Below are 16,489 nucleotides of genomic sequence, written 5' to 3'. Positions count from 1 at the left end.
CGCCGCAGCTCTCGGCCCCTGGGGGTGCCCAGAGCTCTCCCGACAGGGACTGACACCCCTTCCAACCACGCTCGGCGCACTACTCTCAGGCTGCCTCAGTTCCCTCTACCGCTGAACAGGGCAGCCGCTTGGCCTCCGGGTCCTGGGGCGCTGTGGAGGCGGGGCGGCGGCAGGCTCTTAGGGCTGCCGGAAGGGGTGTGAGTGCGGGGGCGGGCTCCGCGCCGCCCCGCCCCGGGGAGGGAGCCCAGGGCGCTGCATCCTGGCGCTGGTCTCCGAAGCCGCTGCAGCCACTACCGTGGGGGAAGGTCCCGGCGCTGACATGACATCGCGTGGCTCTTGCCCGGGCCCAAACTCCCGGCGCCCCGCGCAGTAGCCCCGCGAAGAGGCGGACTCGACGGTGCCGACCGCGAAGAAAATCAGGCGGGCGGCATGGAGGCAGCGCACCTGCTCCCGGCCGCCGACGTGCTGAGGCGCTTCTCGGTGACGGTCGAGAGCGGCCTGAGGCCGGAGCAGGTGTCTGACGCGCGGGAGCGCTACGGGCCCAACGGTGAGAGCGCGGGCCTGGCCGGGGAAGCTAGGGGCCGCACGCGCCGCGGTCTCAGTTTACTCTCCTACTGCGAAACCGGGGAGCAGACCTCCCCCCTTACAGCCTTCGGTCCCCGGGGGCTGGCAGGAAGCGAGAGCTCCGGAAACTTCTGCAGATGCCTTTGGGGCGCTCGAAGGGGCTGTGCGGCCACCTTCGCGGGAGGTTGGGCGGGTTCCGGGTTTAGAGACCTGACGCCTGGCTCCCCTTCCCCCAGACCTAGGGACCCGTGCGGTCCTTCGGAACTTCCCACATACACCCCGACCCTATCCACTCCCGCAAGCTTGAATCCACCACTATCCGCTGTCCGCCCTGCAGCCTGCCCTCATCGTGCAGATGCACACGCCGAGATCAGCTGGCCAGGGACCAGTCAGGGACCCTGAGACCCAGCCTCCCAGCTGGCCCTGAGGGTCTCCCTGCGGGCTCATAAAACCTCCAGAAGGTGCAGCTTGTCAGCTGGCAGCCTTGGTGCCCCCACCCCCACCCCCAGGTCTTCCTCTTTCAGCAACCCAAGGCGGATGTGGCTGGCGGGAGTCAGTGGGGGCTTTGAACTGCTGAGGCAGGAGACCCACCTTTTGCGGGGGGGGGGCGGGGGGCTGGGGGCGGGCAGACTCAAGGCCTCACTCAGGGATTTGCCAGGGAAGGCCTTTCCCTCTTGTGTGACCTGGAGCAACACCTGACCATCTCTGGGCAGGGAGGGAGCCTTCCCGCTATTGCTGTTTGGGTGGAAATGGCATTATTTCTTCCTCAGCTTCAAAGGAGTTTGTGATTCTCCATCTGCCAGAAGGCATAACAAATACCAAGTACTATCCAGATGGGGCCCCAGGCACATTTGGGAGGCCCTATGAAGGTGGAAAATGTAGAGATCCCCTCAAGTCACTTGCCACTCTCTTCATCCACCCCCAGGGCACTGGGCACAATGTTAGGGATCCAGATGAAAATGTCCCCTCCATCCCCAAAGTGCAGCCTGGACCCACTTTGTGTTAGACTTGGGGCCTCACCCATTCAGGGATCCCAGCCAGCCAGAAGGGAGAGTGCTACGGCCTGAGTGTCTCACGGCTCAGGGATGGCTAAAATTACTGAAAGTTGTCAGAAAGGAAGCTTTGGGTTTTGTATTGGCTTATGAAAACCACCTCTTATATAAATATTATCTTTCTGGAGCAGAAATCCTTTTCCAAAAAAATTAGTTGCTATATTTAGTTGAGCTGTGGGAGGAACTAGAGAGATAAATATTATTTAATATCCTCCATTAGTGACTTGGCAGGGAGGGTGTCATTGCTGCTAGAGGGCAAGACAGCAGGACCTGTCTCCGAACCTTGGGGTGGGGATGGGGGTTAGGGCAGTAGATCTGGGGTTCCATAGCCTCTTTTGTGCTGCTGTGGCCTCCATCTTGGGAGTCCTGAATCCCAAGGAAAACTAAAGACCCAGCCTTTGGTTCTGCCTCCAGAGGCCCTGTGTAGCCCTGGGAAACATCCCTCTTCTTCCTGGTTCCCATGTGTTCATTGATCCAGCAGGGGGGGCGCCTGAGAAGGAAGGAACCTCTAGTTCTCCCCTATGTTGTTTTGTGTGGGTAAGGGGATTTGGGGGTGAGCAAGCCACTGAGCTACGTGAGGTGATGGATAAGGATGTTGGTGTATAGGTCCCCGAAGAGGTGGATGTAGGTAGGCGGCCATGGGTTGGGGGCCGTTGATGGGTTCCCCTGGTTCCCATGTGTTTTGGTAATAATAATAAGAAAAGCTACTGATCACTGAGCACTTACTATGTGCCAGGCACTGTTCTTAACACTTTGCCTCTCTTATTTATTCCCCAAAACAACTCCATGAAAACAACTGTTGTCACTCCCCTTTTATGGAGGAGGTAACTGAGTCACAGCATATTAGCTTGCCCAAGGTCACACAATACTTGGTAGAACTGGTATTGGGTACCTAACCCTCTTTAGCCTCACTTTTTCTGTCTGTACAAGGGAGTCACTTATTTCACAGACCTTGGATCCATGGTATTGGTGGCTGTGCTAGGAGGTGGGTCAGCTAGGCAGTAGCTATCCCAGCAATGCCACCAGCCTCACAGGGCCCCAGAGATCCCTCAGATCACTGACTGGCTTCTTCCTTTGGAAGCATTTCAGGGCTCTGGAAGTCCTCAGGTGAGGAGAGGGGAGCCAGTTGCCCCTTCCTGCCTCACACTCTTACTCTGATCAGCCCCAACTGAAGAGGAGGCATGGGTGTCCTGCAGTTTCTATAGGCACTGGGGAGGTCTTTCTCTCTTGGGCGATCTGGAGTGGTATACGCATCTCTTGGGTAAGGCTGACAGAGTTTTGAACCTTAGCTCTGCCCTCTTCATAGCTGTGTCATCCTAAATACGCCACTTCTCCTCTCTGTGTCTTGATTTCTTCATCATAGGGTTGCTTGTAAGTGCGCACACCAAGCCATCCCTCCTTTTAGCAGAAGAGTCTGGGCCAGGCTCCAGGCCAGCTGGGTGGTGGGGGTGAGCCAAACCTACAGGTGGAGGGAAACACCCCAGGGACTAGGGTCCTCCCCCACCCCAGGAGTCTATGCACCTGCAAAGTCGTTAGTGCTGGAAACCACAAAGAACTCATTTGCTTAAGTCCTAGGGTTTGCAAATTCTGCTGGTGGATGGAGGAAGGGAGGCTGTAAAGCAGGGACTGGGGATCCTGCCCTGCGACCTTCTCTTCCTCTTTCCTCAGCAGTGCGGGTGAGTTTGCCACCTGGGAGTCCCCCATACACACAGAACACAGCCTATCTCAACCCCAGTGAATAGACATGTCCTCTGAAACCCCAACAGGGCAGTGGGTAGGAGGCTCCTGGCCCAGCACCTCTTGTGCGCATGCCCTGCTCTGTAGGTCTCAGAGGTGCCCACAGGACTCGACTTCTTCCAGAGGCTTTCTACATCCTTTCAGTTTGTTTGTTCGTTTGTTTGTTTAATGAAACTGTGCACATAGTACAACATTCAAAGGGTACAGAAGACATTATAAAGTCTCCCTAGACCTGTCCCCATCCACAGTGTTCCCAGTGTTTTGTGTCTCCTTTCCAAGATATTCTGTGTACATACACATCTAGATCTGTGATCTTTTTTACACAAACGGTAATAACTATGAGTGCTGTTTGCCCCTGTTTTTCCGTGATAATCACTCTTGGAGATGGTGCCATGTGGGGCACCTGCAGTCTTCCTAGTGGCTATGCAGAGTTTCATGTGGCTGATGTAGTATTTCTTTGCCCGGCTTTTGGAGGGCACTTGGATTGTTCATAGCCTCTCCTATGACACGTTACAAGGCATACTCTTGTCCCCACATCCCTTGTCACACACTTGTCAATATTGCCAAAGGTTAAATTCCTAGAAGTGGAATTCTTGTGTCAAAAGGCATGTGTAGTGTAAATTTGACAGCTGTTATTACGTTGTTCTCCTTAAAGTTGACATGCCTGTTTCCACACCCCTGCACAACTGCATTGCATTACGGGACATTTTGACCCGTGCCCATCTGATGGTAAAGAAAGGGTCTTCTCATAGTTTTACGTCACATTTCACTGTTTACAAATTGGGTTGGGCATTTTACCATATATTTAGGAGCTATTTGATTTCCTCATGTCCTTGAACGGACTGCCCATCACCTTTGCTGGATATGAGCCAAAGCAAGAGGCTGAATTGTGTTGGGCTTATCCTCCCAAGTGCACCAATACCCAGTGGTCCTGGAGAGCCCAGTGATAGGGGAGTCAAGCAAGATCCCAGAAGTCTGGGGTTGTTCCCCTTCTGGGGGAGGGTCTCTAACAGGAACCAGAGCCTGCTATCCTGGGCCTTACACTGACCATCTTTGTCATGGATACAGTGGCACCAGAGCTGCAGGTGGAAGGGATGGCCAGATTTAGATTACTGCCAGTGGTGCCTGGGGCTGTGACCTTATCTCCTGCCCTCAGCCCAGACCCCAGCTGGCATCTGGAACTCAGGAAATACAGATGTGTGGCCCTTGGAAAATTGGCCAAGGGGAGTGGGGCCAAGCAGGAGGACGGGGTGAGGTCTGAGTGGTCCAACTTGCTGGGTAGCCTCAGGAAGACTTGTCCCTCCTTGGCCTCAGTGTCCTCCTCAGTTACAGACATGGAACCCCTAAAGAGATCCCATGAAGGCCTTTCAGGATGTGAAATGGCTCTTGGATCTGAGGGAGGTGTGTTTTGCTTGCAGGTGTTGGTCTTTCAGGCTTCCCTGTAGATCTCATGCCCACTGGCCCTCTTGGACAGTCTTACAGCCCCCTCCCAGGGGCAGCCACCCCTCCCCTTGTACCAGGAGCTCCCTGAGGCAGGGCTGAGTCTGTCCACAGCACAGCTGGCACACAGATGCTAAGCAACCCCGTTGCCAGGGTTTCCTAGTGCCAGATCAGCCAGGTTGGCTGTAGATCCTTGCACTGGGACAGCTGCTTCCCAAGGCCCCCTTGAGAGCAGGGCCATGTTGTCCACTCTAGATAGGTCCTTGAGACCCAGACAGGGCCAGGTGGGCTGGATGGGGTCTGCTCAGTGAAGGTGTCTCCCTGACTCTGCAAGTCGTGATTTAATTGCTCTGTAACCTGACCTTTGAAGAAGACCTTGGTGAGCTCTTGCCTCTCCAGGCTGGAACCGACATTTAGAAGTTGAAATACCAGTTTCCAATGTTTTGAGATGAGAAGAAAGGAATCAAGAGGGTAGATTAGGAGAGCAGGTGGTGCAGGGAGCCTAGGGCAGGCTTGGCCCTGCACCCCACTTCTCCTGGCCTCCAGGCACTAGGCCCAGGGCCTTTACCTGAACCGTGGGGCAACTGAGTAAACAATTCTGTGAGGCTCTTTGTGGACCCAAGGATGACTCAGCCCCTCCCCACCCTGGAAGTGCTCAAGCCAGGTGCGGGTGGCCCTGATACTGATGATTGGTAAAGAAGGGCAGGGTGATAGGGGGAGGGGCTTTCCAGGAAGCCTTCCTGAAAGGCTGTGGGTTAGGGAAGGGTACTCTGTGCAGAAGGAATGGCCTGAGCAAAATCTTGGAGGGTGAAAAAGCTCTAGCAAAACCAGGGAAGGTGGTAGCAATTCTGAGGCATCTCACTTGGCTGGCAGACGGACATATGTCTAAGCTATAAGAGGATTCTGGATGGCCAGGTTCAGGCAGATCCAGGAAGGTTGGTCTTAATTCTGCTGGCCAAGAAGAGCCATTGAGGGCCCATGAGTAGGGCACAGGCAGGGTCATTCACTTGCTCACAGATCTTTTTGAGCACCTGCTATGTGCCAGGCACTGCTTCAGGTGTTGGAAACACTGCACTTAACAAAGTCCTACTGGCATGGAGCTTCATTTTAATAACAAATATTATAGCTAATGTTTATTGAGTACTTACCATGTGCTGTGCCTGTTCTAAGCAATTTATGAATAGCATGTCATTTAATCTTCACAGTGACTTAAGAGGAGTTACTATTATACTTATTTTGCAGATGGGAAACTGAGTTACTATTATACTTATTTTGCAGATGGGAAACTGAGGCACAGAAGGGGTTAAGTGACTTTTCCATAGCCAGAGAACTATCAAGAGATAGAGCAAGACATGAACTTAGCCCTCTGGACCAGACTCCTTCCTCTAAACCATGAAGCTTCTCTGATCATATACTCCTTTTTGCCCCCCAGGACCCACAGACTAACTTCACACCCCTCCAGGCCAGCCCCACATTGGGCATCTGGGGTGTAGGCCAGCTCAGTCTGGCATCAGTGACCCAGAGCAGGGGTTGTCTGGCAGAGTCCACCAGGTGAGAGGTCCAGAGCTACACTATTTCAGAAGAATAATGAGGGGTTACTTCCCACCAGGCAGGCCCAGCTAGGATGTGGGGCAGTGTTTCCTACTACCATCTTTTCCTGCACAGCTTGCAAATGACATCAAGAGGCAGGCAGGGCTGGGCCAGTCTCTCCATTGAAAAAGTGGGATATCTGGCACTGCTGAGGGCTCAACTCCCTCCCCCACACAGCCTGAGGATAGCAAGAGGGAAATAGCATCTAACAGGGATGCCTGGGGAGAGGCTGGGAGGGTGCTCTCCTAATCGCTGCTAGTCTCCTGGCCCCTCCTAGTTCCTCCATGGCCAGGGAGCCAGTCATGTGAAGGCAAAATTGGGTTGTCTGGGGTCTTGGCAGGATTGAAATTTGAAGAAGACCAGGCCTGAGGATACAGAGCCTAGTAACTCTCAAAAAACCCTCACTAAAACCACCTGTGAGGATAGCAGAACCTTTGGGGGCAGGGCTGATTTGGCTAGTGGTTCTGGGGTCACAATGGAGGGTTGAGTTAGTCGATGGGATGAGGGCATCCAACTTAACAATCAGGACGTGGGATGCCAAGTTCTCTCTCTCAAGTGACTTTGGCCAGGGAAGGCAGTGGGACGGGGTAGGAAGGCAGAGCAGCTTAGGAGCTAATCAGGAGGTGCCAAGCAGGGGGACAAAAGCCAGACCACCTGAGTTCAGGGCTGCCACCTCCCAGCTGTATGACCATAAACTAGTCATTCAACCTCTCTGTGCCTCAGTTGTCTACTCTATAAAATGGGAATAATAATTGTCTCTTCCTCGTCAGGTTGTTTGGGAATCCCGTGAGAGTTAAAGCACAAGATGCTGCATGGGACTAATCATTCCGCTGTAGTTATTCTAGCTGTGGAGGGCCCTAGTATATGCTTTGTGTATGATACCTCCCCATCGATCTCCGGAAATAATGGAGGGAGAGCACTTGGCACGCTGCTTAGGACATAGAAGGTGCTCAGTAAATGTGGTTCTTATTAATAATGATGATAATCCTCACAGCAGCCCTGCAGGATTTGGCTGGGTACCCCACCTTCCAAATGAGGTTCAGGACTGCACTGGGAGCCAGCTGCTCAGGCAAGACTAAAAGCATGTACATTGTATGTGCAGAGGTAGGCAGGGCATCTTCTGTGACCTCATGGCTGGTTGAGCCTTCCCCAAGGGAGTGGGTAAGGGTAGAAGGGGAACCTTGTAGGTCTGGGGAGAAAGGGGTACGAGTCAGGGTCCAGTAACAAACCCCATGTCTCAATGACTTAAAACAATACAGGTCGGGGCGCCTGAGTGGCTCAGTGGGTTAAAGCCTCTGCCTTTGCTCAGGTCATGATCCCAAGGTTCTGGGATCGAGCCCCGCATCGGGCTCTCTGTTCAGCAGGGAGCCTGCTTCCCTTCCTCTCTCTCTGCCTGCCTCTCTGCCTCCTTGTGTTCTCTGTCAAATAAATAAAAAACCTTTAAAAAAAAAAAAAACAATACAGGTCATTTCTTCCTCACACTGTATAAATATACATATCTCAACGGCAGGTTATCTGGGGGCTTCATGTTTCCTGTACTCTGTGATTCTGGTTCACAGAGCAGACACCATCTCACAGGTTGCTGGTTACTGGGCCAAAGAGGACCAAAGAGTGCTAGATCTGCACTGTCCAATACGCAGCCACTAGACTTGTGTGGTTATTTAAATTTAAATGAATGAAAATTAAGTAGAATTTAAAATTTAGCTCCTCACATTACTCACATTACTCACATTAACTCACATTAACCACATTCCCAGTGCTCGGTAGGTGTGTGCAGTTAGTAGCTACCATACGAGACAGTGCAGCTAGAGGGTGCTTCCATCAGCACAGGAAGTTCTCCAGGACACTGCCTTTCTAACTCCAGAGTCTCCTACCACCACGTTAGTGCCCCTGCCCAGAACTAACTTGCATCCTTCTTTTTGTAACTTGCACGACGTCTGCAGTCCTACTATGTGCCCACAAGGGGGAAAGAATCAGAAGTATCTGGGGAACAAATGACCACCAAAGAGTGGATCCTGAGTCAGATTTTGGGTCAGAATGCAGAAGGGGAGAACATGAGAGATCACCCAGACAGACAGAGGGCAGCTTGTGGGGAACTTGAGCTTGAGCCCACAAGGGGGAAAGAATCAGAAGTATCTGGGGAACAAATGACCACCAAATGACCAAACAAATGACCACCAAAGAGTGGATCCTGAGTCAGATTTTGGGTCAGAATGCAGAAGGGGAGAACATGAGAGATCACCCAGACAGACAGAGGGCAGCTTGTGGGGAACTTGAGCTGCTCTGTGTGCCCTGTGACATTGCTTGCCAACCCCAGGCCTTGAACCTGCCCAGAAAAAATGCCCTTATACAGTGGTCTAGGGGCTACATGCCTGACAGAGGGTAGGGGTGAGGGAGACCGCAGGAGGGATTCAGGTGAATCTTATGGATAAACTCTTCCTCTGGTCAGGAACCCTGAAGGCATTCACAGAGGTAGGGGGTTTAGAAGTCTCTACTGGGTAGAGTGTGGCAGAAGCAGACTGATGTGTGTCATGAGGTTGGAACAGTTCTGTGCCAAGGCTGGTGCGTGGCAGAGATGACCTCTAAAGGACCCTGCTCCATTGGAGAATTGGCCCAGAAAACCAGGCCTGGCCCTCCCCCCTGCCTTTCCTGTTCACTTCAGCTAAATAGATCAGAAGGAAAAAGTCTGTTTGATTTTAATCTCAATGCAGGACACTGGAGATTACATTTTCCACGGAAAATGTCAGCTGTTGCCTAAAATAGGACTAGGGAGAAAAAGCTAGAAAATGTATTTTTAGGTTATATGTTTCCCTCCTGGGTTCCTGCAGTCCAGTGGGCTGCTTGATACTCTCCATGGTTCAGCTGCCAGGTGCCCCAGATCTTCCACACAGACAGTCTCAGGAGAGGGCTCCCACAGGAAAACTCTTTCCTGGTACTTGAGTGAAAAACAGGTGGGCAGATACAAGGACCTGTGTCAAGAAGGAGGAAGAAGAAGGGAGAGCCAGCCTAAGGTAGAGGCTCAGAGTCTGCATTGCTGACAAGCTCCCAGGTGATGCCAATGCTGCTGGCCTGGAAACTGTACTCAGCAGCAGGGCTCAGGTAGGCTCAGTCTGGGAGGCACCCCAGACAGGCCTCAGCGGGACCTAAGCTCAGCCTATGGAGAGAGAGGCCCATGGGAATCCAGGGCCTTTGAGGCCCAGCTCCTGCCCCTTCCCATAGACCTGCCTATTTGCTGTGTGATCTTGTTCAAGTCATGCTTCCACCCTGGATCTCAGTTCTTGCAGCTGTGAAACAGGGTGAACACTTGCCCTGTCATCCGTTGGGCTGTTGGGAAGGAAGATTCAAAGACTTCAGGTACCCAGGTAGCCCACTCTGTCTGGAATAAAAAGTGCTTCAGGAAATGTAAGTGATTCAAATAGAGCTTGTAAAGTGACAGCAGGTCCTGGTGGTGTTTGGGAACATCATTCCTCAGAATGTTCTGTGGGTTGCAAACTGGACATATGGGATGGGGCTTGCCCCAAGTAGAGGAGCTGGGAGGGGACAAGTTGAGACTCAACCTCCAGGAACTGAACCATGGCAGGTTAGACACTGCCTGGGATGCTGGCTGCTGAGGTCGTGTCGGGGGGAACCCCCACGTAGGGCAGGGCTCAGTGGGCTGGCCTGGTCATGCTGTAGACCTTACCTCAGTGCTCCTAGAGGAGCTCCTGGAGGAGGTAGCCTGGACTGATGTTCTCAATTTGAGGGAGGGACCCCCTTGCTGTGGCCATGTGGGGCCTTGAATAGGATTGTGCAACCATCTGAAAAAGAGCACTACAGGGGAGCTGTCAACTTACTGTGATCTCAGGGGTCCCGTCTCTCCTCCAGTTTGCTCCATTACTCCTCTGTACATGGGGGAGGGACTAGAAGGGCCCTCCTGGCTCTGGTCTTGTCAGGCCATACCAGATCTTCCTTAACCAAGGTGGGATGAAGTGAGTGGAAGAATGGAAGCCTCTGGGCTTAGACCATCCATTCTGTGACCTCAGAGAGCTGTGGGAGCATGTCTAGACCATTATGATGGCCCGGGTAGGCACAGCTCGGAGAGACTACTACTGAGACTCCTCCATGGTCCTACTGCATAATTCAGTTATCTCTTGTCTCCTCATGGCTCCTGTGGCTGCCTGGATCCTGCAGAGCTCCCAACTGAGGAAGGTGAGTCTTGGGCCAGGGTGGGCTGCAAGGCCTTGAGCCATTCACTCTCGGGTCGTGTCCCTCCCTCTCCCCAGCAGAGTGAGGATTTGCTGACACGCCCGCCCCCCCATACCAGTATCACCCACCTATGCCTCTAAGGCCTCAGGCTCTTGCTCTTTGAATGGTAGGGAGGGAGTGGGCCAGGTAGTCTCCTAGATGGTCCCAGCTCTGAATGAGGGTAGGTCAGTTGGTAAGGGACCCAAGGTTTACATGGTGCTCCAATTCTCAGGGAAGTCCCTGTGGGAGCTCGTGCTGGAACAGTTTGAGGACCTCCTGGTGCGCATCCTGCTGTTGGCTGCCCTGGTCTCCTTCGTAAGTAAGGCCCCATCCCGCAGCATCAGAAAGCCTGGAAGGGAAAGCCAGGTTGGGGCAGTGCTCAGATGCCCAGACTCTGAACCAGAGGTCTGTTCTCTCAGCCATGGACATCCCTGGGCCTCTACCCATCCCCTTCCTTGCTCAGACTTCAGCTTCCCTTGCCTGAACCCTCAAAGCCTGCCCCCTACACACTGGACTGCTCCCATCTGTCCCCTTCCACTCTTGGTGTCAGAGTGAGTTTTCAGAAGCGCAAGTATGATCCCTACCCCTCCCCATCTTAGGGCAAGCTTTCTTAACCACAGCACTGTTGACATTTTGGACCAGATAATTCTTTGTCTGGAGGCTGTCCTATGAGCTTGGGAATATTTAGAAGCATTCGGAAGCACTCCGGACCTCTACCCACTAATGCCAGTGGTACTGCCCAGTTGTGACAGTCTAAAGTCTCCAGATATTGCCAAATTATCCCTCGTGGAGAGCCCCTTCCATGGCTCCCAGTGCCCCACAGAAGAATTTGGGTCTTAACCTCTTATGGCTTGTCTGTGGCTGCTCTCCTTTTGCCCTTTCCCCATTCTTACTGCCTGAACCCCTCCTGGACCTTCCTGGGCCATGGGGAGGTGGAACAGTACTTGTCACTGATGGCTGAGCAGCAGAAATCCGAAGGTAATGCAGGGAAATGGCCACCCTGAGAGTGGATGCAGTTCCTGCTCTTGGCCCTGTGCCCAGCAGGGCCTGGGGAGGAGACCTCATGTTGGTGACATGGAGTGCAGGGAAGTAGGGGCCCAGCCAGCTGTGTCTGGCCTTCCTGGCAACTGTTCTTGTGGAAACTGATGACTCTTACAGAGAAGAAAGCCTGTCAGTGCAGGTGCCTTATAACAGCTGAGCTAAAATGGTGTCAGCACCCCTCCACATCAGAGTGTTCGATGGACACTCTGAGACCTGTGGAAGGGAGTGAGAAGTACCCACTTGGGCCAAGAGGTGGGAACAGGACTTTAACCAGGTATTCTACCTCCAGGCCTGGGCTCTGGCTGGAGTTATGCCTCTCTGGCCAATGGACTTCAAAATGAGCCTGTAGCAGGAGCATCTGGGTTTGCTAACACAGAGACTGCTGGGCCTCACCCCAAAGTTTCTGACACAGGAAGACGGGGATAGACCCTGAGAATTGCGTTTTTAGCAAGTTCCCAGGGGATACTGTCGTTGCCAGGCTGGCATCAAACTTGGAAAACCACAACTAGGCAGAGAGTGAGACCTCCAGCTGTACAACTGCCCCACATCCTGAAAGTTGGCTGGGTGGGGCGTGAATGGTGGCAGTCACTACCTACAGATAAGGCAGGGCCTCAGTGCAGCCCTCTCCCAGCCCAGGCCTCCCCAGGGCTATCTCTTCCAAGGCAGGAGGCAGCAGACCCAGGGTATAAAGGAAATAGGGAGCAGCCCCTGGGCCACAGAAGAGCCTCAGCTCACCAGCTCTGACTCCTTAGGTCCTGGCCTGCTTTGAAGAGGGCGAAGAAACCACAACAGCCTTCGTGGAGCCCCTGGTCATCATGCTGATCCTTGTGGCCAATGCTATCGTGGGCGTATGGCAGGTGGGAGGCACAGAGGTGGGCCTGGGCCTTCAGGTGTCCTGGCTGTTCCATGTGACCGCCGCTTGGTGTTAAGAGTCCTGCAGCTCCATCCCGGGCCCCAGGGGTGTCATTCCAAGGGGTCAGCCTGCCAGGGCCAGTGAGGGCAGACCACCTACCTACCTCTTGTTCTATAGGAACGCAATGCTGAGAGTGCCATTGAGGCCTTGAAGGAGTATGAGCCTGAGATGGGCAAGGTGATCCGCTCAGACCGCAAAGGTGTGCAAAGGGTCCGCGCCCGGGACATCGTCCCTGGAGACATCGTAGAGGTGGCAGGTACACTGGGGGTGTCTTTCCATTATGTGATGCTGGTGAGCCCTTCCCTCTCTGTACTCCCATCTTTCTGGCTATATACACAGAGCAGGGAGCTGTGGGATCCTTCCAAAGCTCTTCGGCCAAAACCTTGTTGGACAGATAAGGACACTGTGAGCGAAGGAGCAGCATCTATCTCAGGGATCACAGCCTAGGCCCCTACCTCTCACCTTTGGTTCCTGGCAGTCCTCCTGGCTCTGTCAAGGGGTAGTGCCCAAAGCCACACTCAGCCACTCTCTCTCCGCAGTTGGAGACAAAGTACCCGCTGACCTTCGCCTCATTGAGATCAAGTCCACCACCCTGAGAGTGGACCAGTCCATCCTGACAGGTGAGGCCCAGAGGCCAGGGCTGAGCAGGGCTGAGCAGGTCCAGGCATGGGGATGTCTTCATGTAGGGCTTCCCCTTTCTGATTCCATGACCAGGTGAATCCGTGTCTGTCACCAAGCACACAGATGCCATCCTAGATACCAGAGCTGTGAACCAGGACAAGAAGAACATGCTATTCTCTGTAAGTTCCTGGGATGGCTGGGGCCTTTGTCTGGACACTGATAATAAAAACTTTAACATTCAATCAGTTAAAGCCCTACAAGAATGAACCTCATCAATTATTGACAGTATGTACAAATTTATAGTACTGGTAACAGCTTGTGTTTACTCAAGGCTGTGTGCCAGCAACTGTTCTAAGCCCTTTACGTATATTTAGTCCTCATGGTGCTTTTAAAACAAGTACTCTTGTTATTTGCATTTTCCAGGTCACACAGCCAGTGAATGGTAGAGCTGGGATATGAACTCAGACATTCTGACTCCAGAGCTTTTCCTCTTACCTGCTAGGCTTATCCTGCTTTAAGCTGGAGAGGGACAGAGCTAGCCTTTAATCGCCCAATGGAGATTCCTCTAATGATAAGGGTTGCCAAAGTGGTGGAGTCCATTTCTCAGATGGGAAAACCAGCTCAGCGCTGGTGGGCATGATAGGCCTCTGGGGCCTCAGAGAGAGCACCGATGCTTACAAACTGCCCAGAAACAGCCTGAAGCTGAACACGGAAGCCACAAGGATGGGTCAGGCCATTTGGCCGTGGCCCAGGGCACCAAGTTATAAGGCTAGAAAACCTCCCCAGAAGTGGACAGAAATGGAGAAAGCAATATTCAACCAGAGTTCTTTTTCTTTTTTAATTTTATTTATTTATTTGACAGAGAGAGAGATCACAAGTAGACAGAGAGGCAGGCAGAGAGAGAGAGAGAGGGAAGCAGGCTCGCCACTGAGCAGAGAGCCCAATGCGGGACTCGATCCCAGGACCCTGAGATCATGACCTGAGCTGAAGGCAGTGGCTTAACCCACTGAGCCACCCAGGCGCCCTCAACCAGAGTTCTTAAGGAGACCCACCTGCCTAGATGTATAGAAGCCTTAGACAAGCTGCTTTGAAGTGGGGAGGGGACTCTACAAGGCAAGATCAAGCATCAGCAGCTGTCACTAGGCAGCTTTCTAAGGAAGATGGTCTGGCTAACTGCAGATTATTTCCTTAGCTGAGGGGCCTGCAAGTGGGTGGAGGCATGGGGGAGTGGAAGTTTCATTGCTCAGGACAAAAGAAGAGAAGCTGAGGTTACGAGAGGTCCCTACCTTTTATCCAGCCTCAGCACAGGGCACCTTTCTGAAGGGTACCACGTCATTAGCCTCCTCTGAGCAGCTCCTTTCTTGAACCGTTTTATAGAAGAGGACACAGAAGCTCAAGGCCAACTAGCCTTTTTACCGGGACTTAGGGATTTTACACGTGCCTTGGGAGTGGATGGACTTAAGCTCGGATTTTCTGGATTCTTCAGTAAATATTTACAGATCATTTACCTAGGATCACAGACAGCCTGGCGATCCCATGTGGCCACGTTGGCTTTTTACAAATCACATTTTTAGGGGCGCCTGGGTGGCTCAGTGGATTAGGCCGCTGCCTTCGGCTCAGGTCATGATCTCAGGGTCCTGGGATCGAGCCCCGCGTCGGGCTCTCTGCTCCACAGGGAGCCTGCTTCCTCCTCTCTCTCTGCCTGCCTCTCTGCCTGCTTGTGATCTCTCTCTCTGTCAAATAAATAAATAAAATCTTTAAAAAAAAAAAAAAAAAACAAATCACATTTTTATAGGTTGGTATTGTGCTGTGCTAGTTGGTCACATAATCTGTACTGGTCCAGTACATGGCCTCATGATAGGCACTGGGGATACAGTGCTGACCCAAGTCCTTGCCTTCGTGGAGCTAACACTGTCATGGGGATGACAGCCACGGCTTAGCACTAGATAGCTTCATAAGCCTGGGAGCATTAAGTGAATATGGAGAAAAAAAAGCCAAGTAGAGGGATAGGAATGCTATGGTAGCCTGAAGAGGTCAAGGGGTCCCAGGCCCTTGCTGGGATGCTAAGCAGCCCTCCTTGTCTCTCCGTCGGCCAGGGCACCAACATTGCATCGGGAAAGGCCCTGGGCGTGGCAGTGGCCACAGGCCTGCACACAGAGCTGGGGAAGATCAGGAGCCAGATGGTGGCGGTGGAGCCAGAGCGGACGCCACTGCAGCACAAGCTGGATGAGTTTGGGCGGCAACTGTCCCACGCCATCTCTGTGATCTGTGTGGCTGTGTGGGTCATCAACATTGGCCACTTTGCCGACCCGGCCCATGGTGGCTCCTGGCTCCGTGGCGCCGTCTACTACTTCAAGATTGCCGTGGCCCTGGCGGTGGCCGCCATCCCTGAGGGCCTCCCGGCTGTTATCACTACATGCCTGGCTCTGGGCACACGGCGTATGGCACGCAAGAATGCCATTGTGCGGAGCCTGCCGTCTGTGGAGACCCTGGGCTGCACCTCCGTCATCTGCTCTGACAAGACAGGCACCCTCACCACCAACCAGATGTCTGTGTGCCGGGTGAGTGGCTGCAGCCAGCTTGGGGTCCCGCTGGTGTTGCTGTGTGATGCTTAGCAGGCTGAACTCCTTCTTGGGGCTGCCCCCGACTCCTTTTTGGCAGGGGATAGAGGAGAGAACCTGTGGGCTGCCCGCAAGGTGGGGAGCAGATCCAGTTTTTCATGGGGCAGAGCAGCAAGGTCTGGCCAGATGTGTATCACTAGGACCCAGATGTCACTGTACGGCCCTGGCAGGTCCGGCCCTGGCAGGTCATTGTCTGTCTGTGAATCTCAGTTTCTTCATCTGAAGTTTGGGTGTGCAAGCTTGGACAGACAACCATAAAGGATACTGCAGAAGGTCAACTACAGTCTTGGCATCTGAGCCAAGCTGGGCCTGGACTCAACCAAGTTCTGTCCCGCTCCTCCATCACTCCACAGTCGATGCCCGTCACCAGTTACCAGATATGCCAGCTCCAGTGACCTGGGCAGAGCTGGGAAAGGAATTATTCATTTCCTGACCTTCAATCCCACATCCTGGGCTTGTTGCCTGTATGTTCCAGGCATTCTGGCTGAAACTCCAGTAGGCCTATGGGGCGGAGGGGTGGGTGGGTGTTGGTGAATGCTGTGGGTTTCCCACCCCTCGTAGAGTCCCCAGTCATTCTTCTCCCACCTCTGCTCCCATGATCTGCCCACTGGGAAACTCAGACTCTGTATCCAAAACCTTGAAGCCCAAAACCTTGGGGAAAGGGAAGGAAGCCCTGCCACAGGGGA

General features: G+C 53.2%; 1 protein-coding gene across 4 annotated transcripts in view; it reads left to right on the top strand.

Annotated features, from left to right (window-relative positions):
• Positions 1-255: 255 nt before the first annotated feature.
• Positions 256-16,489, top strand: part of ATP2A3 (ATPase sarcoplasmic/endoplasmic reticulum Ca2+ transporting 3) — a 40,276-nt gene continuing 24,042 nt past the window's right edge. For all 4 annotated transcript variants that reach the window (XM_045985896.1, XM_045985895.1, XM_045985894.1 and 1 more), the window contains exons 1-8: positions 256-547; positions 10,554-10,571; positions 10,840-10,922; positions 12,401-12,505; positions 12,679-12,817; positions 13,101-13,181; positions 13,276-13,361; positions 15,279-15,743. In XM_045985896.1, the coding sequence (XP_045841852.1) occupies positions 430-547; positions 10,554-10,571; positions 10,840-10,922; positions 12,401-12,505; positions 12,679-12,817; positions 13,101-13,181; positions 13,276-13,361; positions 15,279-15,743 (1,095 nt within the window). In that variant the 5' untranslated portion in view covers positions 256-429. The remainder of the gene's footprint in view (positions 548-10,553; positions 10,572-10,839; positions 10,923-12,400; positions 12,506-12,678; positions 12,818-13,100; positions 13,182-13,275; positions 13,362-15,278; positions 15,744-16,489) is intronic.

This window comes from Meles meles, chromosome 18 (assembly GCF_922984935.1).
Source record: "Meles meles chromosome 18, mMelMel3.1 paternal haplotype, whole genome shotgun sequence".
Classification (NCBI taxonomy): Eukaryota; Metazoa; Chordata; class Mammalia; order Carnivora; family Mustelidae; genus Meles; species Meles meles.
The sequence above is the reverse complement of the archived record's forward strand: the minus strand, read 5'-3'. Positions and strand labels throughout refer to the sequence as shown.